At 47.5% G+C, this 18,374-nt stretch overlaps 1 protein-coding gene across 4 annotated transcripts in view; it reads right to left on the bottom strand.

Moving 5' to 3' along the window:
- Positions 1 to 18,374, bottom strand: part of TCERG1L (transcription elongation regulator 1 like) — a 258,114-nt gene that overhangs the window by 55,245 nt on the left and 184,495 nt on the right. For 3 of the 4 annotated variants that reach the window (XM_084635656.1, XM_084635654.1, XM_084635655.1), the window contains exon 10: positions 14,586 to 14,721. In XM_084635656.1, the coding sequence (XP_084491782.1) occupies positions 14,586 to 14,721 (136 nt within the window). Of the gene's footprint in view, positions 1 to 9,537; positions 9,668 to 14,585; positions 14,722 to 18,374 lie in introns of those variants that run through there. The other variant, XM_084635657.1, reaches the window with a different exon arrangement.

Below are 18,374 nucleotides of genomic sequence, written 5' to 3'. Positions count from 1 at the left end.
GCCGCTTGCTGTTTGTTTGTGGACCCATATTTGGCCAAGAGGACTTTTATCATCTGCTCTGGCATCCCTGGAATGTTGCAGCTGCAAAAAAGAAAGCCTGGAACAGAGGAGGAAAAAGCCGTCTACGGGAGGAACACCGCCTGAGGAATCTACAAATCGCCGTGGAGCGGGGCTAAGACTGAGTAACTTTGGAACTGTGTTCTCGTGTGGGGGGAGGCCATGACTGTGCCTTAACTGTGTTTGTAGGGACACAGGGGGTGTGGCACGGAGCTGCCCCCTGATCCATCTGTGTCCTCCCAACCCCCACACTACGATCTTCACCCCCACCACTCCACCATCTTTGCTGGCTGTCTAACATCTGCCTCTGGACTCAGCTGCTCACCCTGATTCCACCGCGTGGGCCAGAAGCACCAGCCAACCAAACAGGACTCTCTGGACAAGCGTACAGTGGTTCATGTACCCCCGCCCCCTGAATTGTCCACCCCACAACTTGTCCCTTTCTACCTGACCCCAACTCCTGTTAATCACCTGCCACCGCCCCCGAATGGAGGACACCAGGTTGACCTCCGCCACTGCCATGCCCATCGCCTCCCCAGACTCTAGGGAAGCCCCCCCCAGCCAGTGGGAAAGGCCACGGCAAGAAGAAGGGGAAGGGCCCCGCTAAAACCACCAGGCCCTCTATGGCAGGGGCCATCCCCACTGCTGCAGCCCCGCCACCGACCACGGCGTCCTTCCCCCCTGCCCCCTCCACCAGCTCTGTATCCCTCCCTCAGCCCCCCGGACGTATGCCTGGGCGGCGGCAGCCCCCGTGCCCACCACCTCCATCAACAGCGGCCGGGGCCCCTTCCCCACCAAGACAAGGAAGCATGGTGTCCGATGCCTCCTGGTGCCCGCCTCGCCCCACGTGGAGACCTACGTGCAGGCGTTGGTGAGGGTGGTGGCCTCCAAAATGTATGGGAAGGTCATCTTCTTCTTAGCATCGGAGGCTGCCGCCCACGAGGCAGTGGGGGGTTGTTTGTCCCCCTAGAGCCGCTAGAGGACCTGGGCGTCCGCCTGGTCCTGACCTCTGTCCCTCTTTTTTTCTCCAATGCTGCCCTGTTACCCACCCTTTCCACCCTGGGGAAACCTGTTTCTGTCATCAGCCCTCTCCCGTTGGGCTGCAAGGACCCCACCATCCGTCACATCTTTTCCTTCTGCCGGCAAGTGCAGCTTCTACTGCCGTTGGCAGTGCGTGACGGAGAGGTGCTCAAGGGGTCCTTCCTAGTCCCCCACCAGGGGGCCCGTTACCGGGTGTATTTCTCCATGGGGGAAGCCTCATGTTACCTCTGCCGGGCGTCGGGGCATGTCCGGAGGGACTGCCCCTTAGCCCGGCAAGGAGGGACATCTGGGATCCCCGAGACCCGGCAGGACATCGGCCCCGTCATTGCCAACGCCCCTGACCGCCCAATACCCGAACCCACCCCCCCTCCTCGTTGGACCACCACTTCTCCCACTCAGGCCCAAGGAGCACCTCCCCTACAACGCCCAGACGAGCGGGAGAGCCCCGCCCTTGCTGCTGGCAATCTGGCGGGGCCTATGGAGGAGGGTGTGGCAGAGATACCACCAGGCATGGGAGAGAGCCTGCCCCAGGGAGAATCCTCCCTCCCTTATGGCGCCCCACTGTTCCCCCCCCAAGTCCCTGAGCTATTGCCTTTACCCCCGACACGACCCCTGCTAACCAGCCCCCAGATGACGCCATGGAGGACTGGGCCCTAGTCCAGGGGAAGTGAGGCAAGCGGAAGGCTGGAGCTCTGCCTCATCTACCTGAGGCGGAGGCCTCCCAGAAGACCAGGAAGGGGGGCACCGATGCCGAACCTTCCACTTTTCCCACAAGTGCGTTCCACCCACCGGTGTCAGCCAGAAAAGATGTGGTAGCACTGGAAGGTAGTGTCTCCCCTCCACGGGAGACCCCCCTCTCCGAGACCCTCGAGGAAGCCCCTTCTGTCCTGACACTACCCAAAGCCCCTGTGAACCCCGAGGCAACCATCGTGGTGGATACCAGCAGGGAGAACCCCGGAGCAATGGAAAGTGTCCTCTCCTTCATGTTCAAGGAGATCGAGGCCCTAGATCTGACCCCGGTTGCCCAGGGGAAGGACGACCTTTTGCCAGCAAACCTCGATTTGGGAGACCTCACTCCACCCCTTTTTTCCCCATGCTCCCTCCCCCTAACTGCTGCTTTTGCTCCCACCTCCAAGGAGCCCCTGGACTCCTCCATCGACCTGGCCGATGATGGCACCCCGCTGACGACCACCGAGCCTGCTCAGGTGACAGCCAGTGCCACGCGGCCAGGTCACAAGTCGCCAGGGGCACCCCCCGTTGGTGCAGAGCAATCGATTTCCTTCCCGGGCGGGGGCCCAACAGAAGATAATCCACCTCCTGATGCTGTGGCCGCTAAATCCACCATGAAGCCTGTGCCCGATATCACTGAGAGCTCCCTCCCCACCCCCTTAACCCTCGAGTCTGATCGGAGGCGCCACCATCCAGCTGCTTGCCTCCCGAAACCCAGAACCTCACCTCTGCCCCTGCCCCTATCCAATTTACCTCCTGCAATGTTACTGCCGCCACGGGGGCTGTCTCCTTCCCTTTCCCAACTGATGACCCCCAGGGAGCGGCCTTTGTGTTCTCCTGCCTCGACCCATTAGGAGCTGCTATCTTCCCTCCACCGCCCCCTATCGCCCCAGAGCTTGAGGCGGGCCTAGAAGCTCCAGCCCATCAGGCACCCTGTCGGGGGTCCGCACCCTGCTTGTCCGTTTTAGTGGACCACGGGGCTGCACCAAGGGCCCTGCCGGGGAACAACCGGGAAACTGTAACCCCACCCCCCCCATGACCTGTGAGGAGAGCTGTGGAATTTTTTAGAGGATGTCCGTGGCTCCCACAACAAGGTACAGCTTGCTCTCCAGCGATGGGGGGATTTTTTTCAAATCCTCCAGGCCACAAGGACCATCATGGGGGAAGGTAAACGGATGGGGAAGCAGGATGCTGCGGCCTACTGGCGGGTCCGCATCTTCCGTGACCAATTACTCACCTATGGGATGGGTCAAGGACTGTTGTGCGGCCCGCTGGGGGATACAAGCGTCCCTGCCAGTGAGGACCCCCCCCGGCCCCCCCATGACACCTCTCACCATCACAACGCTGAACACCCGGGGCTGTAGGATGGCTCTCCGCAGGTCCCAGGTGCTCTCCTTCCTTTGGAAGGGAGGGTACTCTGTGAATTTCCTGCAGGAGACCCATACGGATCCGACCGCCGAAGATAGTTGGTGGCTGGAGTGGGGGCACAGGGTCTACTTTAGCCATTCCATGATTCGGCAGGCTGGAGTGGCGACCCTGTTCTCCCCCGACCTACGGCCTGAGGTGCTAGGGGTTGCCAAGGCCATGCCGGGTCGCCTGCTGCATCTCCGGGTCCATATGGAGGGCTCGTGGTTAACCTCGTTAATGTCTATGCCCTGACATCGGGCCCGGAGCGGCTGCAATTCTATCAGCAAGCGTCCGCCTTCCTCGGCAGCTTAGATTCTCATGAGTGCCTGGTCCTGGGAGGAGATTTTAATACCACCCTTGAGGAGCGAGACCGCTTGGGGACCAAGCAGAGCCCGGCCGCCGTGGACACCCTCTGGGAGATAGTTGAACATTACTCCCTAGTGGACATCTAGCATGACCACCACCCGGATGACACTTCCACGTTCACGTTTGTCCGGGTGGAAGCCCATCGGTCGAGCCACTCCCAGTTGGACCGCATTTATTTATCACGCTTCCATCTCTCAAGAGCCCACTCCTCCAGCATCCGTCTGGCCCCATTTTCTGACCATCACCTAGCCACCGTGACAGCCTCCCTCTGTGCGGAGAGGCTGGGGCCGGCCTATTGGCATTTTAACAACAGCCTGTTGGAGGATGAAGGCTTCGTGATGACCTTCTGGGAATTGTGGCTGGCCTGGCGAGGGCAGTGGCTTGCCTTTCCCTCGGTGCGGCGATGGTGGGACCTGGGGAAGGTGCGCGCCCAGCTTTTCTGCCACGACTACACCCGGGGCACGAGCTGACGGAGAAATGTGGCGATAGAGCAGTTGGAACGGGAGGTCTTAGAGCTGGAGAGGCGTTTGGTCGCCAGCCCGAAGACCCGCTCCTCCATGGAGCGTGCCGGGAGAAGCGGGAGGAGCTCCGGGCTCTCAAAGACCAGCGGGCCCAGGGCGCCTTTGTTCGATCCCGCATCCGCCTCCTTCGGGAGATGGATCACGGCTCCCACTTCTTCTATGCCCTGGAGAAAATGAGGGGGGCTAAGAAACATGTCACCTGCCTCCTGGCAGAAGACGGCACCCCCCTTACAGAACCGGCGGAGATGTGCGGGAGGGCCCGAGCCTTCTACGCAAGTCTTTTCTCCCCGGATCCGACCGACCCTAGCGCTTGCAGAGTGCTTTGGGAGGAGCTTCCTACGATCAGCGTGAGTGATCGAGACCGGCTAGAGTTGCCTCTCACTCTGGCTGAGTTCTCAGAAGCCCTCCGTCGTATGCCCATTCATAAGTCTCCAGGTATGGACAGGCTGACCATGGAGTTCTACCGTGTGTTTTGGGATGTCCTCGGCCCAGACCTAGTCACCGTCTGGGCCGAGTCTCTGCAGAGCGGGATCCTCCCTCTTTCATGCAGGAGAGCTGTGCTCGCCTTATTGTCGAAGAAGGGGGACCTCCGCGATTTACGAAATTGGCATCCCATCTCGCTCCTCAGCACGGACTACAAAATCGTAGTGAAAGCAATCTCGCTGCGGCTAGGGTCTGTGCTGGTGGACGTGATCCACCCAGACCAGATCTACACCATCCTGGACCGCAGTATCTTTGATAACCTATTTCTGGTTCGGGACCTTTTGGACCTTTTGGAACTTGGGCATAGAGACGGTCTGTCTTTCGCCGTCCTGTCCCTAGATCAGGAGAAGGCGTTCGATAGGGTGGACCAGGGGTACCTCCTGAGCACTCTGCAGGCGTTTGGCTTCGGACCCCAGTTTGTGGGTTTTCTCCGGGTGCTGTACACTTCCGCAGAGTGTCTGGTTAAGCTCAACTGGACCCTGACTGAACCTAGCTTCAGGCGAGGAATACGGCAGGGGTGCCCCCTCTCGGGCCAGCTGTACACTCTGGCGATCGAGCCCTTCCTCTGTCTCCTTTGCAGGAGGTTGACAGGGTTGGTGCTGCGGGAGCCGGAGCTGCGGCTGGTCCTATCAGCATACACTGATGACGTGATCCAGGACCCCCGGTGACTTGGCGTGGGTGGAGGCTTGCCAGGTCATCTATTCGGCAGCCTCCTCCGCCTGGGTCAACTGCGTCAAGAGCTGTGGCTTGGCGGTAGGAGACTGGCGGCAGGCGAACTCCCTCCCACTCGTGCTTCAGACCATCCGGTGGAGCACAGGTCCGCTGCTCTACCTCGGCGTTTACCTTTCTGCCTCGCATCCCTCTCCTCCGGAAAACTGGGAAAATTTAGAGGGCAGGGTGATAGAGTGGCTCCGGAAATGGACGGGACTACTCCGATGTCTCTCCCACCGAGGGAGAGCGCTGGTGCTTAATCAACTAGTCCTGTCCATGCTCTGGTACCAGCTCAACACCCTGGTCCCAGCCCCAGGTTTCCTGACCAACCTTCGGACATCGATTCTGGGTTTCTTTTGGTCAGGAATGCACTGGGCCCCGTAGGGGTTCTTCATCTACCCCAGAAGGAAGGAGGACAGGGCCTGAAGTGTCTACACACTCAGGTCCGTGTCTTCCGCCTCCAGGCCCTACAGAGGCTCCTCTGTGGTGCAGGCAGTTCGGCATGGAGCACACTGGCGCATGCCTTTCTGCGCCGCATCCGAGGCTCCTATATGACCGGCAGTTCTTTTATCTCCATTGGGGAGGTCTTCCGCAAAACCTCTGGGGGCTGCCGTCTTCTACCAGGACCTCCTCCGGACTTGGAAACGGTTTTTAACTACCAGGTCCGGGGCGGCCACCGAGGGGGCAGATCTCCTCGTGGAGCCCCTGCTACACAACCCCCAGCTCCGTGTGCAGGTGGCGGAGTCCCGCTTGGTGCGCCAGAGCTTGATCCTGGCAGAAGTCACGAGAGTCAGAGACCTCCTGGACTACGACCGGGGAGACTGGCAGGATCTCCTGATGCTCGCCCGGTGCATGGGGCTCTCCAGACCTCGCATCCCCCGGCACGTACTTCAGGAGGCGAAGGCCACTTTGCCGCCAGCTGCTCAAGCTTACCTCGACCGGGTCCTGCTCGAGGGCATGCCCAGCCCACCCTCTACCCCAGGCCCACCAGACCTTTTAATTGGACCCCTGCTCCGCAGATCCAATCGACCCCCTCACCCCTTCACTGCGAGCCGGTTGCTCGAACTGCAGCTGGTACACTTCCAAACCGCGCCAAGGAAACATCTATACACGCTCTTGCTCCACACCCTTCATGCCCTCACCCTAGTGCCCCGCCCCGACACAGAGTGGCAAGACCTTCTGCCACGTTTGGAGGGTGAGCAGCCCTGGTGGGCCAGCCTATATTCCACCTTGGTTCCGAGGCCCGTTGGGGACATCAGTTGGCGGCTCCTTCATGGAGCTATGAGCACGGGCACGTACTTGGCGCGGTTCACCCCCGTCCCAGATACTTGTCCCTTTTGTGGTGTGAGGGAAATCCTAGCGCACGTATATTTGGAGTGCGCCAGGCTGCAGCCCCTGTTCCGGCTCCTCACAAATCTCCTATTACGTTTTTGGTTGCATTTTTCCCCTCACCTTTTTATTTATGCACTCCCCATCCGTGACCTCACAAAGTCGCGGGATCTCCTAGTTAACCTCCTCCTGGCCCTGGCTAAAACAGCCATCTATAAAACCAGAGAGAGGAGGTTGGCCGATGGAGTTTTCTGTGACTGTGGGGCTGTTTTCCGATCCTCGGTCCGTTCACATATCCGGGCGGAGTTCCTCTGGGCGGCGTCCACAGACTCCCTTGATGCTTTTGAGGAGCAGTGGGCGCTGTCTGAGGTTCTCTGCTTGGTGTCCCCATCTGGGTCCCTTTGTCTGACCCTTTGGGGTCCCTTACTCTCTCCCCCAATCAGCCCCAGCCATTGCTGCTGCGGACACCAACACCTTAGAGGGGTCCTTTCACACGTGGGTGCACGTGCCCGCCCTCCCCCCCTGGATTGTCCACCCCACAGCCTGCCCCTGTTGTTGGGTGCTTTCAGAGGAGGGTATTGTTGGTGACACTCGGGCGTGGTGCCAGGTAACTCGAGGGGGTGGAAGACCACAAAAGTCGATGAAGCCCCCTGCTCTGGGCCCAGACAAGCTTGAACACTTCCCTCCCCTGAAGCTAATGAGAAAACAATTGTGATTGGTTGCTGTGTTACACATTGCATATGCTGTTGTTTTTACTTTGTAAGTGTGTTATGCAAATAAAAAACATCTTTTGCTTCAAAAAAAAAAAACTCTCCTATAGCCATCTGGCCTGACCCTGTCACTATATCTATCTATCTATCTATACTTTAAAAGGGCTTAATTCAACCAAACAAGAGCCATTTAGTAACATTATGAAAGCTCAGCTCAATCTAAACAAGTATATACACAAATCAATGGAATGGAGAGAAACACTCTAATGGGGAGCATCTGCCTTGTCCTTTTAAACTGTATACTCTTCATTGGAGGGACTGTGTCTCCATCTGTTTTTGGAAAGCAGTGGCACTTTAGGTGATAGAATAATCTAAATAATAATAATAAATTGTAACAAAAAGACTTCCTGATGTTCACAGAAACATCCCTGTGATTCCTCACTCTGAATGTGTTATTTCTTTAGGAAGCCATCAGAGGCAAGCATGCAAACGACACTGCCTCTTTTGGTGCAGAGTTATCTTTCTAGTGCACCAGGCGGACTCATTTTGCTGCCATTAGCTCAATTATCAATCAAGCATTTTCCTTTGCAGCCAAGTCTCTGATATCAGAAGCATCATTAAATTCATAAGGCCAGAGGGGACAAAACATCAGAGATGAGGATCTTTTATTTTCTTATTGAACTTTGCCCAGAAACATTTATGATGTGGCATCCTCAATACATAGGAGTTAAATCCCTAGCATGGCTTTCAAATTCCTACATCTAATTACAAAGAAGAGTAAATCACAAAAAATAAAATAAGTAAGTGAAATATTTTAACTATTCCTTTTTTAAATAATCAACCAGGAAACTTCTGATTATATAAAATGGATCTAAAGGAATTGGCTTTGCTACTAGAAAGCACTGGGAGCCAGAAAGTTTCAAAGTTATCTCAAGCAAATGTATAGAATTTAAAAAGATTGGTTAACTTAAAAGTTGCTAGTTAAAATGTTACTCTCCCTTATGTCCTTCTCTAACATGATGCCCCCGGATGGGTCATCATCTGTGAGGACTGAATGTGGATCCCTGGATATAGAAGCACAAATCTCTAGAGTCCTGGGAATTTTTTTTATTCTTTTATAATTTACTTTTCAGGACTTTCATGTTATTTTGTTTAATCCATTTTATCCATACAAAAGGGGTGTATGCGTGGGGTTGATGGCTCTGGATAGGGTGGGGTTTGCAGAGCAACCTGGCCCCGTACACACTGCACAGTGGCAGCTCCTGTCCTACGGGACTGGGCCCAGTTCCTTGTTTCAGGTGTTGCAACCCCATGCATGGGGTCACAGTGCTGCTCAGGTTTGGCTCAGTCACCCCTCCATCGTGATGACAGAATAGAGGCCGAGCCAAATTTGAGTGAGTGGTACTCTGATCCCATGCACCAGCAGCAACTCCACTCACTCAAATTTGGCCTGGCTGTCCCCTTTTCATGACAGAGGGGCAGTCAGGCCAAACCTGAGCAGTAGCGAGACTCTGTTCATGAGGTCACAAAGCCTGGAACAGGGTGCCAGGCCCAGGCCTTCAGGACACCAGCTGCAACTGCAGGGTGAGTTTTTTGTTTTATTTCATTTTATACACTGATTATGATTTCATTTCATGTTATTTTGCATTTGCAAAAAAAACAGGGCTCTAAAAATCTCTTGTCGCCTGAGCCTAAGAATCAGTGTAACTTAGTTCAAAGGCTGTAGCAGCCCTAAACCCCTAGAGGTGGAATAGCCACTATAGGGGACAGAGAGCCACGTTATGTTAGTGTGGTAACACTTCCAGGGTCTCCTTGTATCTTGTGGTTCAATATCAAATTAGACCAGATGAAGGACTTCTCCATTCTGAGTAATCAGCTCTGTGGATCTCTACTCCTGCAACTGTCTTCTGGAGTCTGTCTATGGCATATGACTGAGGGATGGCTTATCATTTTGTCTTTCCTTTTTATCCTTGGTATTTTTTAAATCTCCCCCGAGTATACACACAAATTTTCTTGTCTGGAAAAAAAAAAGTTGGGCTATTAAAGTCATTATTGTTTTAGTTGCTGCTATAAAGCTCTGCATGCTGTTCCAGCTGTTTGTAATGGGCATTTTAGAAATGAATTTGAAACAGTAAATATCCTGACTACAATAAACTAAACTTCATGTGAACATTGTACTGTGGTCTTTCTACTGGTTACATGCTACTTTGTGAAAGATCTGGAGAATGCAGAATGGAAGACAGGTAGAGATGATATCCAGAATTCAAGCAAGAAAATCCTCCCAGAACAAACCATGACCTCTGCAGCCTTATCCTAGCACAGAAAGAAGAGAAAGCAGAGATTTGAGTTTGCTTTTTAATAACGCATTTGTGCTTTTCACCAGTGTTCAAAGCACAGTGAACACATTCATTAAATTCAATATATTGAGTTTGAAGGGTGTGTTTAGAAGTTTAAGGAAGTTGGAATACTTCATATTACTCTTAACTATGGGGCAAAGATACGTGAATAGATTCCAAGGCTGTAAGTTTAATATAAAAATTTATAAGAACAGAAAAGAGCAAAGAGTAAAAGATTCCCAGACTGATGAGAAAGAATGCCAAAGCATGACACCAGTTAGTGAGGCCATGCAAAAGTGGCAAGACATGGTTAGCTAGGCTGCCCTGTAGGAGTTAGAGTCCAGGTGATGTTATTGTTGTGGGTCTGTCTGGAAAAAGCAGCCTTGGAAGAAACTGTACATTATAGCATAGTTTTAATTCTGCTGCTCAGTTACAGCAGGAGCTATCTATTTAAGTGGACCTATGGGCTGCTTACCCCAAGTACTGGCCAGCCGCCATCAGCAGCAAAAGTTACATCAATGTGTGATAACTACTGCTATTTGTTGCATGAAATTTCAGGGGTGAGTGTGTGTGAGACAGAGATCATAGAAACTCTATTGCCTAAATACTACCATAAAAGTTATTGACATTTTAAAGTGTGTGCAATCCTGACACTCTTTAATAGTTGAATCCCATAGGACTATGAACTCTGTTACTACTCCACAAGCATAAACAACATGCACGTCCTTTAGTATAATAACGTTAAATCAACCAGAGCAGCATGCCTCATATAAGGGTGAGGGGGCCAGAGGTATTTTCCACCCCTTTTCCATCCTCTGAATACTGGGAGTGTAACTTAGAGTACTCTCTGGGCTCTCTAAATCGGGGTGGCCAACGTGTGACTCCGGAGCCACATGCGGCTCTTTAGAAATTAATATGCGGCTCCTTGTATAGGCGCTGACTCCGGGACTGGAGCTACAGGCGCCAACTTTCCAATGTGCCGGGGGGTGCTCACTGCTCAATGCCTGGCTCTGCCACAGGCCCTGCCCCCACTCCACCCCTTCCCGCCCCCTCCCCTGAGCCTGCCATGCCCTCGCTCTTCCCCCTCCCCCCAGAGCCTCCTGCATGTCACAGAACAGCTGATCGGGAGCTGCAGAGAGGGAGGTGCTAATCGGCAGAGCGGCCGGTGGGCGGGAGGCGCTGGGAGCCATGGGCGGGGGGAGCTGATGGTGGGCTGCTGACGTATTACTGTGGCTCTTTGGCAATGTACATTGGTAAATTCTGGCTCCTTCTAAGGCGCAGGTTGGCCACCCCTGCTCTAAATTGTGTGGCACTGTATCAGCCCCCTAGTGGCCACTGCAGTTGCAGGTATCTCTTGAATTGAGAGCACTCCAGTCATGCTCTAGCACAGCCATGACAACCGGGGGACTGGTGGTGGGTGACAGAGAGCCAGAGTAGTTATTTCTATGTCTGCCAGGGGTTCCTAGAGTGTGTGTCAAAATCTGACCCTTCATCTCCAGTAAACCTATAACTGCATTAGTTTGTGCCTATATGAGTGCCTTATTTGACATGCCTTCACTCATCGAAGGGGGCAACTACAGAAATGGAGGGACTGGGTTACACAGAACAGCCATCCACAACCTAGCAGAAAATGAAATTTATTTTACTAATGGTTAATGTGAGTGGGGCATAGTTCTGCAGTCCCTAATAAGGTGAAACTGCCTTTGACTTCACTCTAAGTTTTGCCTTTGTACAGAATAGTCAGGACTGGGCCCTGGAGCTGACACAATCCTAAATAGGAGATATATAATTGAGACCTGGCTTTGAAATAGGAGAACTTGCCATACACTTACATGTAGTGCTATTGTTTTACACTATAATAAATAAAATCATATCACTGAAAAGTATATTTATGTTTAACATTCTATTATTCACACACACATATACATATTTTATATATGTACACGCACACGCACTCAAAATGTGGTATACAAACAGAATATTCTGTGCTAAACAGAAGTCTGGTGTGCTTTGTATTCTTAAAAATGCCTGCAGCAGCACTAGTGCTATTCAAAGAAATCATCTTTGAAAAAACAATGGCACTGCCAGAAAATGGCAAACGATATTTAAATAATCAGTGTGAAATAGCAGTAATGACCTCACTCCACTGCACTTCTTGAGGAAGTTATTACCAACTGGGATTAACCATCAACTTGCCCTGGACAGTTCATGTTTAGTAAGTGCCTTGGGCCTCAGTCATTAAGGAATGTAGAATCAATATATATTTAAGTGATAACGGAAATGGCAAATTCCTGATTGTTCTAACAAGTTAATCTGAATTTCAGCAGTGTGCAACAATTTCAAAATGCCTTTCCTATAACAACCCTGATCCTTTTAAACTTTGACCATGCCAGAGGAATCCCTGAATCATTGCACATTTATGGTGCTATAAAACATGATTAGTAATATTTTGAAGTATTCTGCACATTAATAATGAAATCTTAATAAAACAAGTTTGGTTTGTAGATAATTTACTGCTAGACTGCAGACACACATCTTAAATTTTGTCACCCCCACAGTTTGTGGATTATTGATTAAAAACTTTCCCACACCCTACAGTGTGTGTATGGGGCTGGGGATGGGGGAGGGTAAAGATATGTGCCACCACTTTGAAATGCTTTTGCTTAAAATCACATAGTTTCCTATAGGAAATATATTTGAGGTCTCTATCATCCTTTTGATGCAGGGAACATTAAAGGCCCTGATTCTATAACACTTATATATCTGAGTAGCCCACTGAATACAGTGGGACTATACATGTACATAGTTATGTATGTGCATAATTGTTTGCAGGATCAGGGTCAGTACAATGTCTGTTAATTCCAATAGGATTTTATACTTGAATCCATCAGTGTATTGAGAGCAGAGGAGACACTGGGGACCTAATTTTGTTGATGCAATTTTATGGCCACAATATTAGACGGATCTGTAATTCAGATTGTGGTGTGGATTATGGGACTGATATGTCTGATTTCTTCTAGCTGTAATTTAAATGTACACTTTATCTACCTAGTCATAACATTGATTATACAATATTAAAATGGCCTGGACAATTCCAAGCACTCCAATAACTAATAATAATCTGGGGTCCAGATTCACTGGTCTAGCTGAGGTGTGCTCAGCGCAAGATTGGAAAAGGGGGAAAGACGGTTTTATGTCACTTTTGCATTCCCTTGACTCTGTGGTAAGTCTGAGGCCACACAGGCTACTGGCATAAATCCAAGTAGGCTGGTCTAATTTACAGACAGCAACCAATGGCCCTACCATATGGTCAACAATTGAGTGCAGTTTGCTCCTCTGCAAAAAAGAGTCAACATCTCTACACCCGAAACCTGCACAACTTTCAGGAACTGTGTGGATTCCAGGGGATCTGCAGGAGGCAAGAGGCACTTGTGCAGATGCTCCTTGCATCCTTGCTGCTGCCCAGCTTCACTGGTCCCTGGTAATCCAGCTCTTGTGGGAAATGTGCTTTCAGGGTCTTCTCTCTTCATAAAAGTGAGTTATCAGGCTGTATTAACCTATGTTGCTTTCCCCTGATGCTTTGAGCAAAACATGGTTTGAGCCCAGCCAGTCCCACCTGCCTTTTAAACTTCAACTATATTAAGCTGGAACCAGGCCGAGTTCCTATGATCAGAGAGAAGAGCAGATGGCATAGTGCCCTACTGTGGCTCCAGTCTCATGATCGCAAATAGTCATGGAGGGAAACATGGAGCTATTCATGCTTGTGTCATTCATCTTTGCCTGATGTCTAACAAAACACTACATAGCAAGGAATGTACTGCAGCTGCATTTAGTGGAGGCACCTGGGCTGAAGCCCCCTCCCTTCAGTATAAGAGAGAGTGTGTGGCTGGCAGGGTGTTCGCTATTAGAACCCTGGACCTTTGGAGCTCACTTCTCCCCCAGGTTTGTAACAAGGTGAAGTGTTAGCTTTCAGGGCAACCTCCAAGGTCTCCCTTTCCCTTTGTCTCAGGATGAAATGGGTGTTGGGTAAGGCTGGGTATGGGATTCTAGGGACTGTATGTAAGGTCGATTTATTTCAGTTATATTGATGTTGTTGCTGACTATTTGGTTCGATCAGGGGGAATTGACAGATCTTTTAATTTTGGTGTATTTTAAAAAAAAAATTCTCAGTGATGCCTACACATTAGTGCTAACATAAATCTAAATGAAGAAATAAATAATAAACGTTTTCTGAACATCACTGATCAAGTAAAGTAAGGAAAAATAAAAATGTATTTAAATAAAAACTTCCACTTTTTAAAATATTGTAGTGACAAACTATGTATCTTTGCCTGAAGCTTTTATAGGCCATCATGCTAAAGCAAAACATAATTTCATGACAACACTATTTCATAGCCAAAATGCTGGGTTAAGACCATTTACTCTGGTTCATTTTAGGTTACAGAACAGGCAATTTTCAACAATTCTTTCCAATTTCTCTTTTCTATGGTGATTCCTTCATATAACAGTAACATGAAAACATTTCACAGTGCTAGGTGTTTACAGGAAAGTGACATTGCATGTCCAAGAGCAAGCAAAAAAAATATTCCATTTAATTTGGGGGCTAGAATTCCAAGGTGCTTGCTATAGATTTCAGATTAGGTACAAAGAAAAGGAGTACTTGTGGCACCTTAGAGACTAACCAATTTATTTGAGCATAAGCTTTCGTGAGCTACATCCGATGAAGTGAACTGTAGCTCACGAAAGCTTATGCTCAAATAAATTGGTTAGTCTCTAAGGTGCCACAAGCACTCCTTTTCTTTTTGCGAATACAGACTAACACGGCTGCTACTGTGAGATTAGGTACAGTATTTCCATAATTTACAAGACTCAAATAAACAAAACCTGTTTCTTACCCCTCTTTCCAGCAGCATATCTCGGAAATGGGCAATGCGTTCTTCTAAAGGAAGAATAATCTGATGTGCTGATGTTTTCACAATTTTCTCTTCCACTTCAACCTTCGCCTGATCAGCATTCTGGGGATCTTCCATTCTTTAACAATATATGATATGAATGGTTCAGTAAATACACAGTGTACATTTTTTAACCCTCTACTTTCTTTAGGAAACACTTCAGGAAAGAGGTTTAAATGCAGGATTTCTTTGTAAACAGTATGTAATATTGAAAGCTAATTAGCTAAATCTAATCTTCTGTATTTAATTACTAAAATGGAATGGTTCTTGAGGGCCCTTCATTGAAGATTAGGACAAATATTTATATGGAAGTATAGTATTTCTGTGTGGTCAAAGCACATGATTGAACAATGAGACATTACACTGCACTTCAAGTGATGGGAAAACTACTATTCTCCATTATGTTTGACAATGAGTGAAGATTTCAGAATAGTGACTGGAGAAAATAATCTTATTGCTTTTAAGCTTAAAAATCAACGCTAATCTTTTATGGTCCCAAGAGTCCCTTAAATTCACTCCTAGGGGGAACAGTTTGACATATTATTACATGTACACAACCTGTAATGAGACATCAGTGAAGAGTGCCTCTATCAGTGCAAAAATCTTTACAGACATTTATAATAATTTTCCAGAATAAATAGGTGTTTCCAAGGAACTAATTTCCACTGTACTTTACAAGATTCACTGGAGGATGACAGACATTTAGCATGATTATGCTGATTTCAGGAGATAACATCAAGTCATCAGCATTTTTACTTAAACGTGTATCAATAAGATATTAAAAATACATGGACAGATTTTCATCAGGTGTAAATATGCAGGGCTGTCTCTAGCAGGGCACGGGTCGGGAAGTGACAAATCCATCACTTCTGGGAACGACCCGTCACTTCTGGGACTGACCATGCCGGGGGGAGGGATAGCTCAGTGGTTTGAGCATTGGCCTGCTAAATCCAGGGTTGTGAGTTCAATCCTTGAGGGGGCCATTTGGGATCTGGGGCAAAAATTGGGGATTGGTCCTGCTTTAAGCAGGGGGTTGGACTAGATGACCTCCTGAGGTCCCTTCCAACCCTGGTATTCTATGAATTGCATCGGCCCTCCAAAGCGCAGGGCCTGGAGCAGTTGCCCCAATTCGCCGTACCCAAGGGACGGCTCTGTAAATATGTATAGGTCCCTTGGAACCAGTGGAGCTACACCAATTTGCACCTACTGAGGATCTGCCCCATATATTTTTAACTGAGTCTAGTGATCACTAAAATTACCATTAAAAACACCAAAACAAGGCAAAACCAACACACAAACAACAAAACAATGCACACCACTTGGAAACTAACATTTACTATTTTTCTACTGTGTAAGTACAGCACTGGTAGTACAAGCTCTGCCTGAACACTGGCTTTGTGAGGAACACCTCCAACAACAGGCTAATTAGAAACTAAGCTTCAGCTTGAACCTGTCAATAGCTCTGTCAATAGCAGTTTTGTTTGTTTGTTGTGAGGAGATATTTGTCCACATGGACAAAAGTGAAACCATAAACTCATGTCACGAAGATCACTGAACATCCTTTTTGGTCTCTACTAATAAATTGGATTACAGTGGCAGATAGGTCCACACTAAAGCCCTGGAGTTGAACACCCATAATTGAATTGTGGAAGTATAAATCTAGACTCAATTTTTTTTGTCTTATTCCCACCTCTATTATTTATCAATATACTGACTCACGTTTAAAAAATAAGGGCCAAAAGATGTGATAATATTGGCCAAATTTTTCAGACCTCAATGCTACAGTAAGGCACTTTTATTTTAGGCACCTTAATAAAGGTGACAAGATTATCAGAGGCACTGCAGTTCTCATTGAAGATAACTAACTTTCTGCATCCAGATTTGGAACTGTTGATCATGGGGTGGGAGAGGGAGGAAATAATCCCCAAAGTGCTTTAACTTGCACAATTTGAAAATGGAAAAAGTTAAAATATTCTTTTCAGATAATAAATTACATCAGGCAGTAATGCAATATGAGTCCTAGCATATTATCTCCCTTCTATCAATAATTGCATTGTACTTAAATCATACTAAAATTGTATTATATAGCATTAGCAGTTTCAAAGGCATCAAATTGTTACTCTTCATATTATTATGGTGACTTTTATATTGTATTAGCAATTTTCATTTTCCCTAAATCATAATATTTTGTAATATGATCCATGAAACTTCCATTCCAATTTCTAGTATCCACAAAGAACTTTTTCAAGCTGAAACTGATAGAAACCCACAATGCTACTCAATCAGCTAAGACAGCAGGAGAGACTGTTTCTCCTTTATTTTGTTTAATTTAAAACTATCCTTCAAATCAGATGGATTTTTCATTTATTCTGAAACTAAAAACTACAATAAAGGCAACAAAAACAGTGACAGAATGCAATCAAATATGGAAATTCATAGTTAAAAAGACACATTCAAATAGTCTATTTTACTTTTTACTTTATTCCTATCACAGTTTTTGAAGCCTACAAATCTCAAAATAGATAGGAAGTATTTTTTTTTTACAGAGAATTCTGTTTCTTTAGTTGTACTGGGATTTGCAGTTGAATATGACAAACTTTCTATGGGGGACAAGAATCACAGTAAAAGCTGTCACTCCTGATAAGGGATGAATCTTTCTAGATTTCTACACTTTCCAAATTATCACAGATGATTTACCTTAATATGCTCTTTGGATTACATTCTGACCAAATAAAGGAAGATAGCAGATGGGACTCAGTTTTGAAAATGATCAATGAAAACCTATGACATGAATCACGCTGATGAATTTTTAAAGTAGACCAAAGCCTTAAGGCAAACTTGGTAGGCAAATGTGGTTGTCTGTATTTAAAAAACCCTGATCTCAAACCCATGCATTTGAAATTAAAATCTGGACTTCTAGAGCCTTTAAAAATCTAGTGTATTACACTGGATTTTCTAAGCAGATAATTAAGCCATATGTTGCCTTCAGCTTCCACTAAAGTAAATGGGAGCCATGTGGTAATCCAGAGACTGAATAGGTCACATTACATTGCACATTTTGTCACATGAGAACTGAAAATTTTTCACATGATCTCACAAAAACAATTTAGTAGATGTACTCAAAATTGCCCCATATTTTTAAGCAATTAAGAATAAGCAATTTGAAGATGTTACAGATAAACTCCTGCTTCTAAGTAATCTGACTCTTTAGGAGAAAAAAAAAGATTTTGCCACCTTTGTATACAGTATAATTAGAGTGTTGCTTGAGTAAGTATTTGGCCTGCATATTTTAGGTACTATAATTAAACTGTATTTAAATGTAAATTAAACTACAGTAATATGTACAGAGTTTCTTAGAGGCAATAGTTCGTTGAATCCAAAACTACTGAACTGTAAGTGTAGATTCAGGACTGGAAATATGAAATAAGGCTTGATCCAAAGTCTATTGCAGTAAAATGGGAGTCTTTCCATTCACTTCAGTGGATCAGGCCTTAAACCAGCTGTTGAAAATATATTACCACTGAAAAAAACAATGAAAGGAAGAGAATTAGAGTGTGAAGTATAAACCATTTCTGCTAATGTGCACCTGACCTGTCAATATGAAAATCAAGAAAGGCAACAGACATAAATATATGAAGATTAGTAAACTTTAACATATATATACAGTAGCCTGACTTGCTGTGCTTTAAGTATAATGAATTATGGTTTAACTTTGATGAAAGTGGATATTAA

This window comes from Lepidochelys olivacea (genome assembly GCF_965140295.1).
Source record: "Lepidochelys olivacea isolate rLepOli2 genome assembly, chromosome: 7".
Classification (NCBI taxonomy): domain Eukaryota; kingdom Metazoa; phylum Chordata; order Testudines; family Cheloniidae; genus Lepidochelys; species Lepidochelys olivacea.
Note: the sequence above shows the minus strand (reverse complement) of the source record. Positions and strands in the feature narration are given on the sequence as shown.